Raw genomic sequence first — 22,816 nt, 5'->3', positions numbered from 1 at the left:
ACAGGTCTATTTGTCAATTTGATTGGCCTCATTTAAGGGATTTAGCGGTAACTGTCGTATTGTTCAACATATTGGATAACTTGCCTTCAATTTACGTTTCATTCATGAAATTAGTTTTTTAAAAGACCGATTATTATCTTTTGCATCGAATCTATAAATTTAATATAGTTACAAGTTTATTTCTTTTGCTAAATATGACCAAGCGATTTAGACCTGGGCTAACGTTTACAGCTACTAGAAGTTAGATTCAAACGCAAATGACGACAAAAGAGTATGGTATTTAAAAAACCAAAAGCAAAAGGTGGAAAATATTTAAGAGAAGTCATTTCGTAAAGCTTAAAAATAGCTTAGAAATGGTAATTTTAATTACAAGAAGATAAAAAAATGTAAATTGCCCTTCGAACTGCAAAAAAGAGTTTAGAGCCTCGATTTCCTTGATCTGGTAACAGTGGCTGAGTCAAGTGGCAACACCGCATAGAATGGAAATTGAAAATAATAAAACAATATGGCGGTTGCTAATGACTTGAACGTTGACGTCACGACTTGAATGATGTCTTGTAGCAAAATAATACTAAAATCTTGTGATTTCTGCAAAAGATATTTTTAATTATTAATTAAATTGTGCACGTACGGGATTACTTGTTTCGCATTTACGTCTGTCTCGTTTTGCGTTACTGCTGGGACGTCACCAACACCAAGTAGAACTATGGTATTTTTTTTTGGTAACTTGACCCACCTGGAAAACTCGTTTCGTTTTCCTTCTTTTTTAGAAAACTGAAATGTTCCGCATCAATTAAAACGGAGCCTGTGGCAATCGGGATTTTATGCAGCGAAAACGGTAATAAATGCAGTGCCAAGTTGATTGAACAAAAACTGGGGGGATCTTCCTGGAATTTGCAAACAAGATCTTTGTCATCTCTGCGTTGCACCAGAAAAATTTACAAGCCATCGAAACTACCTTCGGCGATATGGCTTTCAATGAGGTAAGATGTCTTTCCCCATACTTTCAAAACTTGGTTTGTTTACTTAACACACAAGGTGATTTAATGTTATATTTGAGTTTATGTTAAAGTTCTTATACTAAAACTTGTAGGCATTTTAGATAACCTTTTCTGAAGCTTACTTGTGTAAGCTCAATCACCAATGTGAATTTTGACCTTTTTTCTTCACTTTAGATTGCAAATCTGATGGATCTAAGCTCAAATCTCAATATGCTCATAACTTCATTTAACACTGCTTTTGATTTGAATTGTAATTGGTCCATACATGATTGGTGATGTTAAAGCTTATACTTTAGTTGACTGCACTTGGCTTTCAAAAACCTAATTTTAGAGAGAGCACTCAAATATAGTAGATTGCTGGAAGTAATGTTAAATTCATGATTGAAATCTATCCTCATGTTATCCCTGTGTAAAAATTATAAATACCTCTGCAGTAAAACATGTTAGTTTTATGTGTCAGATCTTTAGTGACTGGGTTTTCTATATGTTGTGTTACTATAAAAATGTTTGGTGATCTTCTTACTAAAGCTATAAATATGGTAATTGCAACATGAGCTTTTGATTATTAAAATGAGATTTGTCTTAGTAAAACTGGGTACAATAATGGAAGATATAGCAAAGAGATGTTTGATTTAAAATGTGTTGTGTATATATATCTACAAATAGCATTGATTTGAAATGCTCAATAGATCTTGATTACCTCTTCACATTTTCAATACCAGGCAGATATTACCTAACAAAATTAAATATTCTGTTCCTTAGCATAAATAACTTAGACGAAATTGCAAAGGCATTCGTTGACTCCATTAAAAACTGTTATAGTGATTTCTTCAATTTTGTTGTGGGCATCATGGAGACATGCCTGAATCTGAAAGTGGTGATCTTTCACACACTAGAAGTTTCACTTCTTTGGCAAGAAGAAGTCCATTTTCCCTGAAGGATTATTTTCGGCATGCCTTAGGAATTGTGGAAACTTACTGCCTTGACTATTATGTCACATTTTTTAGCTCTTGTTGGAGCAGGGCCAGTCTGCTTCAACCTGAAAGCTCACTCCTATGATGGATTTCTGTATTGATATGTGTTTTTTTATTAATTCCATTTCTTCTATGCTGGCCACCTCTGAATATTTTTGAATGAATATTAAAAAATTCCTCATCTACCCTCTACTCTTAAAGATAAGTGCTGGAACAATTGTTTAGAGCCCATTTGTACCAATACAATTCTTGGAGGGCACCCTTATTTTTTTCAAATTTCCCAATGGTAGGACCCTACCAGCTGTGTGCTTTGTCATGTCACGTTTTCTTGTTGATTCAATAACATAGATTATGGATGTCGAGTTTTCAACCAATTATTATTCAATTGATCATTAGAGTCTTGTGTGTGTATTTATTTTAGTCAAAGGTCACCATGAAGGTAATTGCAATTGAATGACCATAAGTTTTGATTTTCAAACAGGACACGCTGTCTTTTTGTGTGTTTTTGTTAGTTTAGATTATTACAATATGGCGAATTGCCCATATTTGTCCTGAGTTACGACCCCGTGCACAACACAATCAAAAATTACATGACATGTAATGAGATGCAAGAATGACTGTATATTATAAATACGTGGCACGTACAAATATACATTAACAAAAAAGGTAGACATTAATTAGTGATATGCTAGATGCCACGAAACGGTGAAAGTCGATTAGAAAAAAAATGTATAAATACGCAAAGCGGCATTAATTTTGTCTATTCGAGCAAGACAAATACTATGGAAAGTTTAAAATATTTGATAAAAAGAAAAGTGATGCATTCGCATAATATTTTGTTAGTTTAGGTTGAAAACTGTAGGGTTTTGTATTTCTGAATAAACACGAACATCGTTTAGGTACGATTAATTTGTAACGACAAAATTACTAATGGCCACGAGGAAGCGGAAGACGATCATTTAAATCGTTAAAACATTTCATTACGGCTCTAATGGTTGGGTCCCACTATAGCAACGACACATACAAACTAATCCTATTTTACGCAAGTGAAATGTTGCCCAAGAACACGCACTATAATTTGGAAAAGCTGCTGATACCTGACAGCTTTTTTAGTCCTATAGGGAGAGCATCTTTTTCCTCCTACCCTACTTTTGGGTTGTCCACAGAGTCATTGCGCATTTTACAGCGTAAATAAAAAACAATTAAAAATAAATAAAAAAAATTTATTTTATTAAATTATATGTGTATTGCCTATTTTGTTCGATAATATTTCTCCGCTTTTTGGGGTATTTTCGTGGTCCGCGCTCGTAAAAACTGAAACTTCTCGATAAAAAAACTGACCCAAGTGTGCGTTTTTATATCTTCGTGAGTCGGGAAAGTTTTTCCATTAAGGCCATTTTGCAGTGATCGAAACCAATGATAATAGGACGGTACTAGATCTCCGGAATAGGGTGGACGTGACAGAACATCCCACCGAAGTTGTGGCAATCTTTCGCGGGTACGATCATCGATTCTTGGCGGTTTTTCTGGATCTCGCTACTCAATTGATCTTGTCAACAACACCTTTGTAATCCCAGCGAACGGATAACATCACTTTCCTTAGATGAATATCCGTTTTTTGGGGAGTTTTGGGCTGGTTCACTATGTTTGGTGTAAGATCTTTTACGTGTGAAAGTATCGCAGACGATCGATTTTGCGGTACCCATTATCGTACGTTTCAAAAAACGGGTCGTACTCTTCGCGTTTAGAGTGCCTCGAGTTCATGTGGTACCCATACATCGAGTTTGCTAACGAACGAAAAGTACGCAATTACTTTCTGGACAATCCAATAAATAGCGATGTGACAGACCAATGTGAAAAATTAAATAGTTACGAAACGAAAACCTTGCTAGCTTATATGACTAGTTGCATTGGCAAGGCCGTTCCGCTTTTCGGACATTTTGGTAACCGAACCCACACGGGTGCACTTATTGGATTCGCTTCGTGTCTGATCTGTTGCGTCAACCGCAAAATAATCAAATATCGCTTGTTAAATAATATTTGGACAAAACATAATTAATTCATCTTGAAACTAAACCATCAACAATCGCATTAACTGTGTAACGGGGCATTTTCAATCACTCCTTTTCCCCCGAAAAAAAAGTCGCCACGGTTAAAACCGGTCACGTATTTTATTGATCTCGTGGTTTGAAATTGACAAAAACGGACCTAAAATAGAAGCGAAAGTCGATTCGAAAATGACTATATAGCTAGAACAACAAATGGAGCCAAACCAAATAGGCCATCGGTAGAAGAAAAGTAGTCGAACTTCTTCGATCAGACGAGGCATTCGACCACACTCCTTCGGTACCGATGGCCACGAAAAATCAGAAATTGAACTCCTGAGCACGGACTGGCAGTTTTCTATGCATGAAAGGAGTTATAGTATCGTAATGCAAGAAAGACTTGAAAAAACGGACATGGAAAATTGCTTCATGCACAAAGTGCGATAGTGCCGGGTTATTGACCCTGAATAAGTTGTCGGGGAACGTCGGTGGATAAAAATTCTAAAACTTTCTACTGATAGTTTAGGGAACAAGATAAGACAAATAAGGAACTTCTAATGTGCCTGCATTTTACCTTTGCATTGTGCCATAACCGCGTAGCACAACAATAATACAGTCTTTTAATTGGACACCCCGTATATTATTTAATTCGATCGGATTCGCCTCAGAATTCCATTAAAACTTCACGTAGTTAAATCATTTTCTGGGCCGGTACATCCGAACGGCTTGAATGAGATCAAATCGCTTTTTTCCACCCGAACCTGCGACCCCCTCTCCCCCTCCCTTGCGGGAAGAGGCGACCCTGGCAGGTCGGGCGCCCTGGACGAAATTTCTCATCGCAGGCTCCAGAGAAGTCGCCGCCCTGCCTCGCTCCCCATGAGGCCCCGACACTGCCTCACGGTTCTTCTTGGATCTCCGTCCCGAGGTGGTTCTATCCCGTCTGTAACGTGGCAGAAAAATAATGGAAATCCAAGGAGATGTTGTTAATAGGTTTTTTTTTTTTTTTTGGAAAGTTACCCGGGTTAACAACACCATGTGCACTTGTTCTGTGGTTTTATGCTGTGTTCCTTTGCACGCTTCGTGCTGATTTAAAATGTATCAGAGCTGAGTGACCTGGGGGGTACTGGAAGTTGCTTGCGGCCAACCAGCCGAACAACAAAATATTCGAAAAAATGTGCGTTGGGCGTGATTTAAAAAGTAAAAGTTTTTATGCGCTACGGTAACGAACCACATTTAGGACAAACATACTGTATGTTTTGCCGCTCCGCGTGCTATGGTAATAATGAACCATAAAGAGTGGATCTGCAATTTAATTCTGAAAATAATTAAAATTAGACCGTGAGTTTATAAGTTCATGTTTTCCATTTGCTTGTGTAGCAAAACTCTAAGGTAATAGAAGATATATTAGGGTAACGCAGGAAGATGTTAAGCTCATAGATAAAAAAATATACAGGGTGTCCCACAAGTGTTTCATTATATTTCAGTGGGTAATAGTACATTGAAAAATAATATGACTCCCTATATAAACCATATTCCAATAATGCTTCATTAAGAAGATAGAGGGTGTTAAACTTTACTTAAAAAATCTAACTTTTATTGATATATTCAAAACCGTTTGAGATATGTAAGTGAAATTTGGCATGTTTTGAGAGTTAATGTAGACGCATTTATTTATGCAAAAGGGCTATTTTTCGTTTCACCAGTGACGTGCGTGCGGACACCTCTCAGCGCATTTTTAAAGAAAAACATGGTGCGCCACTGCTTTTTGTCAAAATAAAAATTATTTTTAGAAGTTTAATTTCATTTAGAAGAAAAATGCTCACTTGACTCTTTTTCGTCCGACGTATCGTTTGCCAGTAAAAAATCGAATACCGTGTATATGCACGATATTCTCTAAATGGTTTTAATAATATTAAGTTTGTTTTAAATATTATTTATTTGCTATAACATTATAGAAATTGTTCAAATTGGTGGCCATTTTGTTCAATACATAATTGAGCTCGCCTGTTCATTGATACTCTGATACGTTGAAATATTCCAGGTGTGTTTTAAGTTTAACACCCTGTATCTTCTTAATGAAGCATTATTGGAATATGGTTTATATAGGGAGTCATATTATTTTTCAATGTACTATTACCCACTGAAATATAATGAAACACTTGTGGGACACCCTGTATATAGTAAGGCGAGAGCAAACATTTTCGACGACCGCAAAAGGCAGAGATCGTGCTTCACTGCAGCCCAAATCGTCGTTTTCATCCCTAGAGAGAGAATCGTAGCTTCAGCTACCCTTTCTAGATATGAAATTTTGACAGCGACGCGTCGCAGCAACACGCTTTCCACGGGAGTATTGTTGCGAGTTGTTGTCAGTGTTGTTAATTGTATGTGTGTTTTGTCTCCCCAGTTTCACGCGATGATTTGGGTTTCAGTCGCATCTGCAGTACCGTAACTCGAAAACAATGGAAAATATTGTCCTGTCGAGCATTACTATTCAAATCCGACGCATTACCGCTTCGGTACCCGCCCTCGAGTACACACCTCTGAACGGGTACCACCGTGGCATGTTCGCGCACCACACAACGCTTTTATTCGAAAGTTTCCACTGGTAGTCGTCGTTCGCGGACTCGTGCGATTGATCTTTTAATTTCGCGTCGAATACTCGCTTCGGTTCTCTCAATTTTCAGTGTTGATAGGTACCAAACAGGTTCCTATCTTGAAGGGTTCTTCACTTGAGCACGACCGCACAAACACTTCGTTATAGATTGCGACTTTTTGTGAATAATAATTATAAGTGCGGGCTGTTACCGGAGTAGAAAGGAATTCGGATTGTAGGAGTGTTCATGTGTTATATCTACAATAATGTTATGCATAGTTTCGTTAAATATGGCTGATTCTGGACTTTAATGGAAGTGTCGGGAAGAAAAGAACGCACGTTAGTTGAGGGGGAAATCGGAGAGCGACGGTGTTTATTGGGCCCCTGCGACATTTTGGAGAATATCACATACATGAAAGCGGTCTCCATGTTATGCAATTTTCACGTTCCCACAATTCTCTCTTGGTAATTCTTAAAAACTACTTAATTAAGTGCGTTTTGGCACAACAACAAGACAATTTCGCTTGCGCCCGGAAAAAAATTTAGTTTCATAAATATTAATGGAAACAGCCACATCGTGTTACACAATTGCAATAAGACTTAATATATTGCTTTTTTCAATAGTCACAGGTTGTTCGAACTAAATTCCAGCCATAAATAACTTTCTGGTCGATGACTAACTTGACCCAAATATGGATGGATTGTTATAAACAAAGGTAACGTAAATAAAAGGTTCCCACTTATCTCCATAAGGTTCCGAGTGATTAATCTTACAAATTGCTTGGATCAGCTAGATGGGTTTAATGGGTTAATAGTTCAAAATTTAGATGTTTCATTAGGTAGGAAAGTCGGATGACTGATAGCTCAATGAGCTGAACTACCACGATTCCCAACTCATACGAGTCAAAAATCTAAGACATAGCTGGTGTTAGAATGCGAACTTTACTGGTGTTCGTACTCCTACAACGTGCATTTATTATATAAAGTTAAACGAAAACGAAAGTTATTACGTCGATTCTATAAATACATGGTGAGCCAAAAAATGTTAAACGTTACCGTCATGTGTCAATCTCCGGTATAGGGAGATTAGACACTTAGCACGCACATGCGTGCCTAAATTTGACGATCGTTGTGGATTTCTAACCTCGCTCTCATGTCAAATTCGGCTGCTGTCGCCGACCGTCACACAAGGACAAAACAATTGAATTCCGTGGCTCCGCCCGATTGCTAATAAGTTGGAACAGCGCATATATGTTCACGTATCTGACTTCGGCTGTCTGGTTCGTTGAATTTGCCTATTTCGCTCACTTCGATCCTTTCGCCTTCATGGATGGCAGTACTCGTTCCTCAAAACCTGATTTAGATGCACCGTCCTCTTCTTTGGAGTTTCTTTGCACGCTGAGACCTTACATTAAGCTCGATCGAAAAATTAACCAATCACCGATACATTAACGAGTTGCTTCATCGCTAATTATGTTTTCCAGCAGTAAAAGCTTTAATCTGCCGCATTATCGGCATCACAGCAAACAGGCTTCCTCAAATTAGTCGCAATAATTACTTTAGCTGATAATTTAACGCAAGGACGAGGAAAAGTAAACAAAAGTATCAGGTTAGGGAAGGATAAAGGTTCTAGAAAACACTTGAAGAATGGTGGTTCACTTAGGTCTGGATAGAACTTTCGATCGTCCTGTAAACGTAAAACGCACCTATTCTCTTGTAATCTAACTCTCGTTTCCCAGGAACGGGGATTTACATAAATACGTTCAAGAACAATGGCACAGACAAACCGTTCGGAGGAGTGTTGCAATTTGCAGTCTTTTTATATGTTCCTTTATTAAGCAAAGAATCGTTACGCAACAGAGCCCTGACATTATGCATTGGCGTATATCACGACGAATACCAGGCGAAGTTTTGAAATTTTCATGTGGGTTTTCTCTTTTGCCATGTCAACTAAGTGGAAAATCCGGAATTCTAGCATGTCGGGAACGTCAGCGCGTATGTATGAAATGTTTTGTCCTAAAACCTCCGAAATGTTCAAATCGAATTTAAAAGCGGACCAACAGGTTCTTGTTTCGAATGGAGCGCGCGCTGACGAAAATAAATCTGAACACGGCCAAAGCCGAAAATGCACCACTGAATAAACTTCAATTGCAATGAATATTCACATGGCAGCCTCACATGGAACAGAATAATGATCATTATCTCATTTTACAACAGAAATCTCTTTCTACTTAGAACGGCTATCTATTAGGCGTGTTATCTTGCTTATTTAGATGCGGTCAGCCACCAGATGGTATAGGAAAGTACATAGAAGAACGCCGTACCAATCACACGTGTGCATACTAAGGGTGTTCAATTAGATCGAAGCGTTTATTTATTGGCTGCTTTGCATAGTCGTAGCATATTACGCGAGCTTTTCTTTCTAGTTTGCTCAGGAAATGGACCTAATTTTAAAACCGGACACATTTAAAAACTAACAAGATTTTCTTGTTCGACAGAACACTCCGTATGTTTTACTGGTCATGTGAAATGAATTTGATGGTAACAGATGCATACTTCGACGATGATTTTATGGGAGTAAAGTATCCGTCGATATCGTCAACAAATTGCAAATAACACGTCTGATTTGGTCCATGAAATTCTCCGCCGGTTATGACTCGGGGGCAAGTTTAGATCAGTGAGCATTCGTGCAATCTGAACCAGAAGAAATCACCGGTGGTTTCTTCATCCGTGCGTATTGTCCTAAAATTAGTCGATAGTTCTCGCTGCAGATCTGATAAGCGGCCACTTAGACTTAAGATAACAGCGACGTGGCCAACCTGATGGACAACGTCCTCCACTTCTCGATGAGCGAACCGTTACCTCGGACACCTTTATCAATGACGATTAAAACGGTGGAATGCGTATGTAACGGACGATAACTCCATTAATTAGTGATTTTGTCATGTCAACGGCACAGTTAGCTGAACGTGGAAAAAGTAACAACTAACATCTAGATCTCGACACTGAAAGGCGACGTTGGTCAATGGTGGGTTTTACCGCTTGTTCTGCGGTTAATTCTCCATTTCGGCGTTTTTATTGGTTCATACGTCCCGCATCGTGAACCACTTGAAGAACCGATAATCTGCAGCACCATCACTTTACGCACAGATTCAGACCAAACCGACAAGGTTGATTTTCGCGCCCGATTTTCCAATCCAATTTCGATCATTTACCGAACCTTGAGAGGAAACATGGTGAACGCTGGCACTTTCGGGGAGCACGTTAGGACCGGTAGCTAGGGTCAGATTTTCATCACCTTTGGTTATTCTTGTTTACGAGTTGTTTTATGATACCTCGATTTTCTAATTGAAAAACATTGATATTACCGTAAAGTGCATCCTTATCTGTTACACACTGCGTGTAATATGTAGCCATAATGGGACCGTTAACATAATACGTAATCATTTCAACAGCACTTAGGTTTTTACACTTTACCAATTCTATGGATCTCTTCGTCATCGATAATAATAATCAATAGTTTTCGACACTTTTCAGTGCTCAAAAGTCGTCATAAAATTTTTGTGCCATTAATACACATGTACTGTTAATACGAATACTATTTAAATCTTCCGAGTCTTAAAAGCTTGAACGCTCCTAAGCGTTTAATTCCCTTAGCTATAGTCTTAATCGGGTTCTGATAAACCGACAGATTAGCGAGTTATATCTGAAAAATAACACTCAAAAATGAAATTTTGACTGTCCGCATACAGGGTATAACACATCGTCATGGAGATATTGCCAGGAGCGGTAGCGCCCTGCAAAATAATAAAAAAATCCTGTGGGCCCGCGGTCAAAAACGCACCATTTTCGATGTACGGGGCGACGAAGTTTCACAAGCCGCCCTGTTTTGCGATTTCTCCAACCGCCTGAAAGGAGGCAAATTGAAACTGAAACATCCTGTATAAGCCCCTCCAACACACACGTTACGTATACTATTCGCTGTGAGTTATTTTTTCCTATCTTATTAATATTATCATGTCGCTTAATGCGGTGCGCTATCAAGTTGCTTCAGCAATAATAAACGTATGTAGAGTACCGGTAATAAATCATACCAGGTACAGCCTGCGTACACACAAGTCAGGGACCACCGCAGCATAACAAAACCTCCTTATCTGAGTAGGGGGCTAATAAACAGACCCGCTAGTACCTATTGTTCTTGATAACAGTCCAGCCTATTCTATTATAGTAACTAACGCATGCACCAGTTATCAACTTACGTAACTTCATCGCCAAGTGGGCTTGAATACGATTTCGAAGAATTTTCCAATCGAAGAGAAGCTCCAGTGTAGTGACTGAGTTCACCTAATGTCGTCCGATTACACACGGTGTTATTTACCATAGTTAAAGGTGAAAGTGGTTCGATGATGGACGAAGAACTGGGTTCCGGATTCCAGTGGCGTGCACACATCCAGTGACTTGTTTCCGACGGACGTTATGTGGGGTTCGAATCAGCATCAACAAAAAAGCGCCGCCATTGCCAGACACCCGTCCACTCTGGATCAGCTGAACTTGGGTGGCGGTGGTGGCTTCTTGGGAGAAAACAAAAAGTGGAACCAGCGACCCGCTTCGTGGGCGGCACCGAGTAATGTTAACATTTTCCCTCCGGAGAGGAACGGTCATTCGCCGCCTCTCAATGGGAGAGAGGTGGGCAGGGGATTTGCTTCCGTAAGTTTCTTTTTTAAAAATGTGGAAAAGTCAAAACGGATTTATGGCACGGGATTAATTTTTAAATCTGAAATTCCCAACTTATAAGTTTTCCTTTATCTATTAAAATACACCGCATTGGTACATATCTTATCAGCATCGTTTGCTGATTCGTCAAGTTTATTTAGCTCGAAACGCGTTTAGTTTTAACAAATTAGATGTCGTAATTTTGAACAATGCGATTTTGGCGGATGCGCCGCTCGCGATTGTCCTTCGCCAAGGCGTCAGCAATTTGGCCTCCGTCAGATCGTTTGACTCGCCACACAATTTTGCTAATTTCAAAAGGAAAAAATGTTTTATGTGAAAAAGCAATTTTCACGGTACATATTCTGAAGACTTTTACTTTACATTCTATTAAGTACTCGAGTTTTTCGTTACGGTGACGCTTGGACGGACCACTTTAATCGCGAAACCGCAAACAAATTCTTGATTGCCTTCATTATTTTAAGCTCTAGAGAGTCTCCAGTTTAGCTAGTCTTTAAAAGAATTTGATATTTCGTACAAAATTAGTTACAGCTTGAACTTTCGGTTTAGAACTCGCAATGTATGTTATTTTATGAAAGCTTTGTCGAAACGATCGTGTTAGCTGACAATGGCGGATAGTTAGCGCCACAAGAGTGTATAATGGCTCATTATTATTTAGACCGTATGCAGGAGGTTGGCAAAAACCCACTCTCTACAACGTATTTCCTTCAATTACTGCTAATCTAAATAATCGAAGATTTTCTTGCTCAAACGAAATTTATGGCGATCATATACTGAATAATCATCCCGATTTCAAGAACTCACGAGTTTCCCATTCCTGCGTGTTTTAGTTTGAGAACGTAGGAACTCTCAACACGGTTATTATTATAGATAAGATACATACATTATATCGATAATTTAATCTGCTTAGCAGATAACTTTGTAAAATCTGCGTTTGTCATGATAGATCGTCGATGTGAGTGAGACCGTGCTGGAAGTGAAACCATGGTTGTTTTTGATATAGCGCACCTTAAGGTAAACAATATTTTCTACCAAAAATTTTCTTTCCCTTTGCCACGAGACTTAGAAATTAGAACGTTGATACCATTCTTAACCTTATCGCTTTCTTGCATCGCGTCACAGCTCTAGCCAGGATTAAGCAACTATCAGTAGCTTTAAAAATATGAAATATCCGCAATTAATCATGTTAGCCCCGAGAATACTTTTCTTTCAAAGAATGATATATTTACTACCTCTCTGAGAACTATCTTTTATTGAGGCTATATTTGAAGATGCGATAAAAGCGTTATCGCTAATGCTAATTTAGGCATTAGTCATAACTGGGACCATAAACAGTTCAGATTATTGTCAATGAGTATTGAAAATATGTAATAATTACTATGTACTCATCCACTAGGCGAAACAATACATTAATAATAATTTCAATTTCAAAAGGTTATTATTACTGTTTAACTGTTTGAAGTTGCCCCCTAAGGTGGTTTATACGTTATCAAGGCATTTTCGTCACCTTCTCTCGTTAAAACAAAATAATAGACGGCAGTGAATTTTCCTTCAGTTAATTTTCTTTTCCAGAAGGTCGATCCAGAACTAATATTTACGAAACAGGAACGTATCGGCAAAGGATCTTTTGGTGAAGTGTTCAAGGGAATCGACAACCGAACCACACAAGTCGTGGCGATTAAAATTATAGACTTGGAAGAAGCAGAAGATGAGATCGAGGACATCCAGCAGGAAATCATGGTGCTCTCGCAGTGCGACAGCCTTTACGTTACAAAGTATTACGGGTCATACCTTAAGGTAATCATCTCTTTGCTTCGTAACAGAATGTGGTATCTGGATTGCTAGAATTGGCAATATAGAGCCTACAGCTTAGTTGGGTGTATACTAAAGTATTGTTGTTTTTGTTTGTTTTTTTTTGCTCATAAAATTGTTTCTCTGGTGAGAGTTATTGCAAAAATGATCATATTCATCATATGAAAACTAGAAGCGCCCTGGGAGGAAACGTGAACAATAAGTAAAACGTTGAAAGTAAACGAACAAATTTGAATAATAAATGAAGCAAAAAACTTTATATTCTGCACAGACAAGAGGCATCCTGGGTACAATTTTTCACTGATACTAAAAATAGTGAATAAAAAAATTACGAATGACGAGAGATCTATTTTTAGGTAATTACTATGGCTAAGAAAACTTGACGTGCGCCGATGTCTTTTCTTCTTTTGAATTAGGAGATCTCCGCAACTAAAGAAATTATTATTTCAATCACGTGAAAATCATAGGTTTCGTGGGAGGAATGTCACACAGGTACTAAGTAAAATGTTGAAAATACAATAATCGACTTTGAGTAATAATTTGAGCTTAAAAGCTTCGACTAGGCCAACGATTTTTGGCAAGGTAACAGCGACCTTCTCCGACCTCTCTATAAGTAAAAAATTGGCATCTTTTTCGAGTGCAAATCAGGAGCGGCACTGCAGTATTGCAGTAAGCGATAGTTCGAAATATTAATAGAGGGGTAATTACCAAAAAAAAAAAAACATTGGAGTTCACCAATTAGTTTTTTCATATTAACAAAATTACGTGCTTTCTATCCGTATAACATTTAACAATTTAATTTAACGTAAAACCAGAGGCGTCCTTCGCAGACTGACGAAATAATTGCAGGAAATAAAACGTAGGCTCGAATCCAACATGCGGGATTCATTACGAAACGATTCCCGACGTATAAATTTTTATAAAATTGATAATTAGTCAGTGAAAATATAATTATTCGAAAGTCGAAATTTCCGAACAGTTTGAGCTATTCCGAAATGGCTTTTACGCTGCCGCCTATCTTTTCAAGGTACATGCGACAATTAAGCGTGATATGTGTAAAAAAAGTAGTAAAAAATTGCTGTGCTGTGAAGTAAAAACTAACAATGCTGTTAAACACACTCGAAAAGCGATCTTAAGAATGCTTCAGTAATATCCGAATACCTTTTGAGATCGTGAGCAAAAAAACGAGCACATACATTTTTAATTCTTCACAGATATTAGCCACATAATAGCAACACTTTCAAGGTGTATTCCTATAAGGCTTTAAATTGCACAGCTTTGTCCCAACTTAATAGACCTCATATCTTTTAAGATAACCAAGATCCTAATGGTGGAGCTCGTAAGTCGCGCACCTTATACACATTTAAATGCAGGTAATTTATTCACTTTGGTGATAATGTTGGATATATGTGTGTGCTTACATACATTTACAAACTTTGCTCAAAGTAAACACACCCGCAGAATAAGTACACATGTTTTACTCTTCTAGTCATTTGTTAAATATTTGACTTAGTGGTGTAATTGCGTTGTAATAAAGTAATTAAAATTCTTATTGTCTATAAAAAGATACACCTATGTATACCTGGTAACACCAGCAACGCTCTGTGTTCAGTCTTTTGTGGTACTAAACCAAAAAAGGGGAGGAATTGTATTTTTCCGTAACGGGGCCATTTTTAGTCTCCCAACAATAATTCGAAAGCAACAATACTTTGTGTTTTGCAATTTTCAAAATTTTGAAATCCATCGAGGAAAACTTACCCAAATTGTATGAAAAAAATTAATTTTTGGATCGAGTAGGCAATGATTGTCAGTTTCATCTCTAAAAACAATTGTTTAGTGACAGTGGCGACTTGTCATTTAAATTGACAGTTGCTGAGCAAATCTTATTGACAGTAATGTAAAATTACGATTTTTCCCCCAATGCACCGTCGACTATCTGTGCTATTTGACGAAATAATGTTTTTTTTCCAAACGAACGGTTTTTGGGAACAGAAGTTGCAATGATTAAACCTTCTCGATGAAAAATTAATTTTTCGAAAGCGAAGAAAAGATTTGACATTTTAAAAACTTTGATAGAATTCCAGGAAAAATGTGATGCGTTTGAAAATCCAAAAACATAAGTTATTTTTGTAAAAAAAATAATCATAGGAAAAATTCACATTAAAATCCACCTAATTGTCGGGAACGTTACGGATGACTCACTCGAAATGCTGATAGTTAATTTAGTACTTTCTCAAGGTAATATTCTTCAATTAGGGAACAAAACTATGGATCATCATGGAATATCTCGGAGGAGGCTCCGCCCTGGACCTGATGAAAGCCGGTAATTTCGAAGAAATGCACATTGCCATAATACTGCGAGAGGTCCTCAAAGGACTAGATTATCTGCATAGCGAACGGAAATTACACCGCGACATTAAGGCAGCAAACGTCCTGCTGAGCGAAATGGGCGATGTCAAGCTAGCTGATTTCGGGGTGGCTGGACAGTTGACCAACACGACTAGCAAGAGAAACACATTTGTGGGTGAGCATTTCAAGATCGACGTCTACATGTGCTTTTGTTCTCGCATCACAGCGAGAAGCCTGTCCTATTATTCTTTTGACCCTTAAATTGTAAATATCCGTGCACATTTCAACATCATTGCTACCTGATGAGGATTCTTATTCATGCATTGATCCATAAGCTTATAATATGTAATCAGTTTTGCCACTCTAGACGGTATCAGCAATGGTGACACTTTTGAGATCGAAATTATCATCTAAAAAAAAATTGTTCCAAATCGATTCTACTTGTGTGGAACTTTGTTGTGTGCAATGTCAATGCGCTTATTGAACTGCTTGCCAAGCACGTGCGAAGCGACTTTGGGGGACGTAGATTCGTTTGCAGGAACTGAACACAATGAGTACACTCTGATAGAGCCCCTACATCTTTTGCTGGTTCGCAGTTACCAGGACAGTCGTTATCGTCCTTAACTGGTTTAGGGTGGAGAGTCACCCGTGAGATTGTCGCACGTCCTGGTCGTACTTTCGACTGATTCGTAGGTCAGAGAGCTTAGATTCAGCAGATGAAACCTCCGGTCCCAGTTTTCCTCCTCACCATCGGAACAATTTTACATCTTTAATCACGGTAGTAAGACTCTCAAGAGACTCCATGATTTTCCACCTTTCTCAACAAGGATTTACCTGATTCTGTCCTCCTGACCGTGCCGAGTTGCTAGTACTTATTGCAGGGCATGTGGGTACCAAAAACTCTTTTGCAATAGTAGACACTTAACCGCTTTTTTTGTCACATCGGTTATTCTTTCCTTCCGGGGATAAAATTCCCCAAAAGCTTTATTTGTCCCATAAAACCGTAAGACCTAAAACAATTTTTAAAGCAGGTACGAGTTTCTTATAAAATTCTCCCCATTTCCCACTCTGTATTCTTTAGGGTCACGAAGATTCCCACTCATGTAGAACCAATTTGGGTCACACTGTAGGTAATTACATGCTTCGTTGTTGAAAGAATCAATTGAACTTAAAAAAAAAATTTAATTTGTTTAACGAAATAACGACAAACTGTGCAATCGAATTTATTCGAATTTTCCTCTATCGAAAATCGTTTCCAGGAACGCCATTCTGGATGGCGCCTGAAGTAATAAAACAATCAGCATATGACTCCAAAGCGGACATTTGGTCTCTGGGCATCACGGCAATCGAGCTGGCAAAGGGGGAACCCCCGAATTCCGAACTGCACCCGATGCGGGTGCTGTTCCTTATACCAAAAAATAACCCTCCCCAGCTAATAGGCAGCTATAGCAAGCAATTTAAGGACTTCGTGGAATCGTGTTTGAATAAGGACCCGGAAAATGTAAGTTGACGCGAAGGTAGCGACAAGGGTTTGTTGCTAAAATTTGCGGTATTTGCAGAGGCCGACAGCCAAAGAATTGTTCAAACATCCGTTCATTAGGAAAGCTAAGAAAAATGCGTATTTAATAGATCTAATTGATAGGTATAAAAAATGGAAATGTACGAGGAATGAAGGTAGCGAGACGGAATCTGAATCTTCAGACTCGTAAGTAGAACTCTTTCCTTCTTTCAGTTGAGTATTTTGATGATATACTCACCGGGTGTATGTACAAATAATTAATGTGGCACTGGTTAATAAATTAAAAAAATGCGAAAAAACTGATTTGTGTAAATGGTGCATTTTGCAGTTTTTTTTTGTGTAATAAAACTTTACACAGTTGATTGGGTACTGTGAAATATTTTCAACTTACGCAGCAAACGCGTGCGGCGAAGCCGTTTTATCGTACGCTTGTCGAAAAAATACATAAAACATATTTATTTCAGAGAGGAACCCAGGCAAGACGGTGACATCGAGTCGATGGATTGGGTAATGACCGTCAAGGGCAACAACATGAAAGTACAGTCCGAAGATGTCACAACCTCGAATCAGAAGAATACGAACTACCAGAACGGCATGCGCCCGGCGATTGCGCGTTCGCCCCCAAAAAATCCCAATCAGAACCACTATCCGCTGGAAAAGAGCATACAACCAGTTATTCAGTCGACATCTCCACCATCAACTGAAATTCGGAAAGAACGAAACGACAAAGATGCCCACCATCGGAGTGACAGAGACCGAGACAAAGAAAGGGAGAAATCGATGCCCCAGGCCTCTTCCAAGGATTCAAGTCCGCTTCGGGGGGAAAGTGCCCTCGTAGGTAAGCAGTGACAACTTCTTCATTATGATAGACTAAAGTATAATGTTGCGACCGTTCGATTTAGTTATTAAAAATCCACTTCTTTCAATCAAAACTATTTTTCCGCCAGCTTCCCCCAGACCAGTGGGTCCCCAACTAACGTGGTCGGCAAAACCATTACAATATTATTTTTATGTACCTATTACTCACCTAAAAACATAAACGTCTCAACATTTTTTCTCTCTTTTAGAAAGTAAAAAGTCTAATCGAAAATCGACCTCAAGTGGACAAAGCAAAAGCGACTTTAGCTCTTCGTCTTTCACGAGCTTCATTTCTCCAGTAATAATAGATCTACAAAGCAGACACCATTATAATGGTAAGTTCGAAGTAAAAGAAAAAACTCAAGTCTTAGCTTCGAAATTCACAGGGAGAAACTCTGAAAGTTTCCATAAATCGAGCGATGCGATAGAAGAACTTAAAACTGCATTTGACATAGCCGAAAGAACGAGTCCGGGCATCAGCAACATGTTTATTTCAGAGTTGGTGCAAAAACTAGTGCCATCCATATCCGAACATAAATTGAAAGGGGTTCTGGATCGACTAAATTAAGTGATGAACTCGTGGAACTTTCACTTATATCCTATTTCCCGCATGCAGGGATTAGTTTCAACAAGAAACTCTTCAGTTCTAACTTGTTCGGAAAATTAATGGGTTTCTTCAATCCACTTTGTTTCTCTACACACAGTTAACATGACAATATTTTCGTGTCTATTAAGCTTATACGGAGCACCTTCAATTAAAACTGAATCATAAATCATTACGGATTTAATGATATACTGATTGAAACACGCTTTACGAACGATACAAGTCTATTTTTCTTCATTGTTATTGTAAAATTGCATCGTTTGGGTTTATCAAAAACTTTAAAAGTAATATCTGGGAGAACGGGGGTACATTGTAATATTAAATCCGTAAGTTAATCGCAATCCTTCAGTAGTTAAAATTGATTATTAACCTTACGCTAGCGTAAGTATGTTCTTCGAGACCTTGATAAATATTTTGTTAATTTATTTTATAAATCATTGCCAAGTCCAAGTCAGGATTGTTGTATGTATATATAAATGTATATAAATGTGTATATATATATATATATATATATATATATATACATATATATATACATATACATAAATATATATGTGTGTGTGTGTGTGTGTGTGTATATATATATATATATATATACATGCATATATATTGTATACCTAGAATTTCTTATGGTAATTTTTTCTTGCTATTGTATTTTTTTAAATGTGTATATATTATACTATAACTGCATAGTTTATTTTTAATTATTCAGAGGTGTCACAAATGAAGAAAGGTATTAGAGAGGTTTGTGATTTAACGACTGTTACTAATTTATTAAATGATCTTTTAAACGGTATATTATGGTTTTATTTGTAATCGTCACTTTCTTAATATAGCTATTATTGATTATTAGGACAATAAGTACCATGTTACCTTTGTTTTAATGGCGGTTTCCTAGAAAACTGAACTACTTTAAGTATTTCGTTCCAAAAGACTCAAAAATTTAATGATATGATGTGCAATTCGTAATAACTAGTTTTTATAAGTTATTCGAAACAAACCTGAGGGTTAAATAGAGGAAACAACCAATAAGAATCGAAAATACTTTGAGGGTGATACTGAAAAAAGAACATATCCTCGATTTGTTATCGAGCCCTCTGTTAAATACATTCAGATAAATTGTAAATTGCAGAGAAAAAAGCTAAATGTAATTTTGATAAAATTTTATATAATACGTGTTTTTTCCACATCTTTTCATTATTGAAATTTTCGAAATGGTGAGTTGCCTTTTTGTGGACGTTTAATATACCGTAAATAGCGTTGTCAAATTGTAATTGGTTTCAGAGGTTTTATAAAAAAATTAAACTTGGTTAAATCTATCAGTCTAATCAAAAACAAGTTTAATACTTCTTTTTGTTAGTGGCTTCCTCTCGACGATTCAAGATCGTTACTATCTGAAAGGGAGATATTCCGCGCTCAAGATTTTTCTAAGTATAGAACTTAGTATTTTTTGCTTTAAATTTCGAAATCGCTTTTTATTCCTTAAAGCTAATGTATCCATGTGCATTTTTCTTTGTGAGTTGGCCGCCATGCTCTCTTAATGTGACTCCAATCGATTTTTTTATGTACAAAACGCCACCAAAAAAATACTAATGATATTTGATTAGCACATAAACATTTCTAGCATACATTGACCTTTCAGGAATAAAAAGTGCTGTTGTAATATGAAATAAAATCGCCTGGTTCCTATTAAAAAATGGGATTTGTTATCAATATATTGGAACTCCAAATACCATCAATGATAATATGTCTTTGTTGTAGAGAAAACTAACAAAAAATATATTTTGAAATACTTTCAATTGAAAGCTTCCGCCACTTTGTACAAAATATCAAAAAATTAAGATTTCTTTTAGATAATAAATTCCTTTAAGTTGTTAAATCACAAATCTATTATTTATTTACGATCCCTGTAATAAAAATAGTGAATGATCATAGGGAAAGTGATGATTTTGCGTATAACAAGATATGAAAAGGAAATATTAATGGCATTTGCAATGAATTATTTATACATATATGGCATATAATATTAATAATTTATTAATGGCAACGCAATGTGCACTCATTGATTCACTGATTTTAATAGAAAAACTGTACATAAACCGAGTGTTTTGCCAAAGTACTTTCCCTCTAAATTTATTACAAATAATCTTTTAGATAAAAAGTGTTCGTAATAAATTGCGTGTGTGAGTGTTATCTTTAATACGCTTACTGGAGGCACTTTGCCGGCGAATCGTCCTTTTTTTCTGAATCTCCAGTGCTGTGGTATTTTGATGCGCTAAACTTAAAAACCCCAAAAATTTCACATTTTGGTGGTAAAAAAAGATTCTCAAGGCAAAAAAGTTTTCAAGGTGAGTGAAACGTAGTGTACCCCCTGCCTGTTAAATATGTTTTCAAAAGCTTTCTGATCTTTTGTACTAAACAGTCTGAAGTCTGATATTTTCAAGATAGACATCATCAATGCAAACGCGCGTTCGCAGCCACAGGAAAATTCTTGAACAGGGCGGCACTTAGCTCCTCTTAAAATGTAATAAAAAACTATATGTGAGGATATCATAAACCAAAAACTACAAAAATGAATCTAATTGAAACTCTGTACAATTATTTGTCACTTTAAGGTTGAGTGGTGCGTTTATCATTATTCTGATTATGTCAATTTTGAAGATAAATAAATCATACGTGATAAATTCAAATTTTCAATTTAAACTTCATAGAACTTTCTAAATTCCTGTTCCTCATTGGTGTATAAATTTTTGAATTACTTTGCAGAAACACCCGGTATTATACGGTTTTATAGTGAACCTAAACATGTTATGATCAGTTGCTCAAGTACCCAAATAAATTTTAAAGAGCCATTTCACATTTACATTCTGGTATTTGTGGTATTAAAAAATATAACTAACTGATCTTGGACGACAATGATTGAAATTAATATTATGCTGTTACTGTAGATTAGATTTTTAAAACCATTATTACAGCTAATTATTATTAAACAGGTATTTAAGGAAAAATACTTAAATTGTACTACTGAATAGTGATGTTAGTACTGGACACTGTTAATATTCCACTGCAGCAAAATTATTAATACTAATGAGTTAAGTGTAATGTCTAATTTAGTTCTGTCAAATAAAATTGTTAACTGTATAAGTTTGAAATTTTTAGCGTTTGGCAAAAGTTATTATTATCATAGGTAGATAGAGAATGAACTTAAGCATAAGTAGCTACAAAATAAAGCAGGTATTGAAAAATAATAAAAAATTAATTTTGAAATTTAAAAAAAAAGGAAAAAATCGACATATGGAGTGAAAAGATGGAAAAAATTGAACGATAACTATCGTTGCAATTAAATTAGGATAAGGGCACTGATGTAACAGGCGCATCTATGAACTCACATTTTACATTTACTCTACGCAAAATTTGGAAAATATTTTTTTAATTCATTTATTTATTCCACATGTTGATATTGGTTTACATTTCAAACCCAAATATAATTTTTTGCTCAATTCCTTCAATTGTCTGCTTTACTGTGTGGCTATTTATGCCCAATGTGATTGCTAATGCTCTACTGGTCTATAACCACCAACTACAGCCCATGGAATGAATGATTGCAGAACTGATTTGTTTGTAAATTTAATAATTTTATTACTTACTTCGTTTTCATTCTCCCTATGTACTTTGGCATAAACGCTAAAAATTCAAATCTTAAACTATTTCTCGCAGAAAATAAATCTTCTATTCAATTGTTAACTGTAGTCATTAATTCATCCCACAGACATGCATTATACACTTATTATGTTTAATCGGGGTTCCTCTAAAAAGCTTTTTTTGCGGTAATAATACAAATGATTAAATAACATGAAAAATACTGTTAAAATAATGATTTGGGCCAAAGACCAACAACATAAAATTTCAATTTTTATTATCTTCCCGTGAAATCTTTTAATAACGTTTGTTTGACTTTGACACTTTTGATGGTAGACAGTAAATGGCGTTATCAACGTCTTACGTTTACGCTTCACCATCTATTGCGAGTTCTTTTAACGGTCACTATTACGTTTTATGCTGATTACAAAAATTTAGTGGTTTATGTTCATTCCTTCTAATACTTCTCACTCAAACTAGTCACGCACCTCAAAATGACCCAAAGGATAATCTTAAAAAGGTCAACAAAGCTCTTTTTTTTACAAACTATTAGATAATGCATGGTAGTCGGAGACTGGTGGGTATGGATATATGTGTAATAAACTAATTCAATTCACAGTAGCTGTTTTTAACAGCTGCCTGGTTTACCTACAAACACTGAAAACGAAGAAATATTGCTTTAGTTTTTGTA

General features: G+C 36.7%; 1 protein-coding gene across 7 annotated transcripts; it reads left to right on the top strand.

Moving 5' to 3' along the window:
- Positions 1-511: 511 nt before the first annotated feature.
- GckIII (Germinal centre kinase III) lies at positions 512-22,230 on the top strand. Of its 7 annotated transcripts, none has more exons than XM_066291434.1 (10): positions 512-709; positions 771-983; positions 10,997-11,320; positions 12,917-13,141; positions 15,413-15,680; positions 16,765-17,006; positions 17,065-17,210; positions 17,489-17,862; positions 18,092-18,217; positions 18,269-22,230. In XM_066291434.1, exons 3-10 carry the CDS (start codon positions 11,090-11,092, stop codon positions 18,448-18,450), a joined length of 1,794 nt encoding a protein of 597 aa, XP_066147531.1. In that variant the 5' UTR covers positions 512-709; positions 771-983; positions 10,997-11,089; the 3' UTR covers positions 18,451-22,230. The 7 variants fall into 7 exon arrangements, with proteins under 7 accessions (XP_066147531.1, XP_066147529.1, XP_066147535.1 ...); XM_066291432.1 differs by having other exon boundaries at positions 10,842-11,320; XM_066291438.1 differs by lacking the exon at positions 10,997-11,320 and having other exon boundaries at positions 513-709.
- Positions 22,231-22,816: the final 586 nt, after the last annotated feature.

This window comes from Euwallacea fornicatus, chromosome 16, assembly GCF_040115645.1.
Source record: "Euwallacea fornicatus isolate EFF26 chromosome 16, ASM4011564v1, whole genome shotgun sequence".
Classification (NCBI taxonomy): domain Eukaryota; kingdom Metazoa; phylum Arthropoda; class Insecta; order Coleoptera; family Curculionidae; genus Euwallacea; species Euwallacea fornicatus.
The sequence above is the reverse complement of the archived record's forward strand: the minus strand, read 5'-3'. Positions and strand labels throughout refer to the sequence as shown.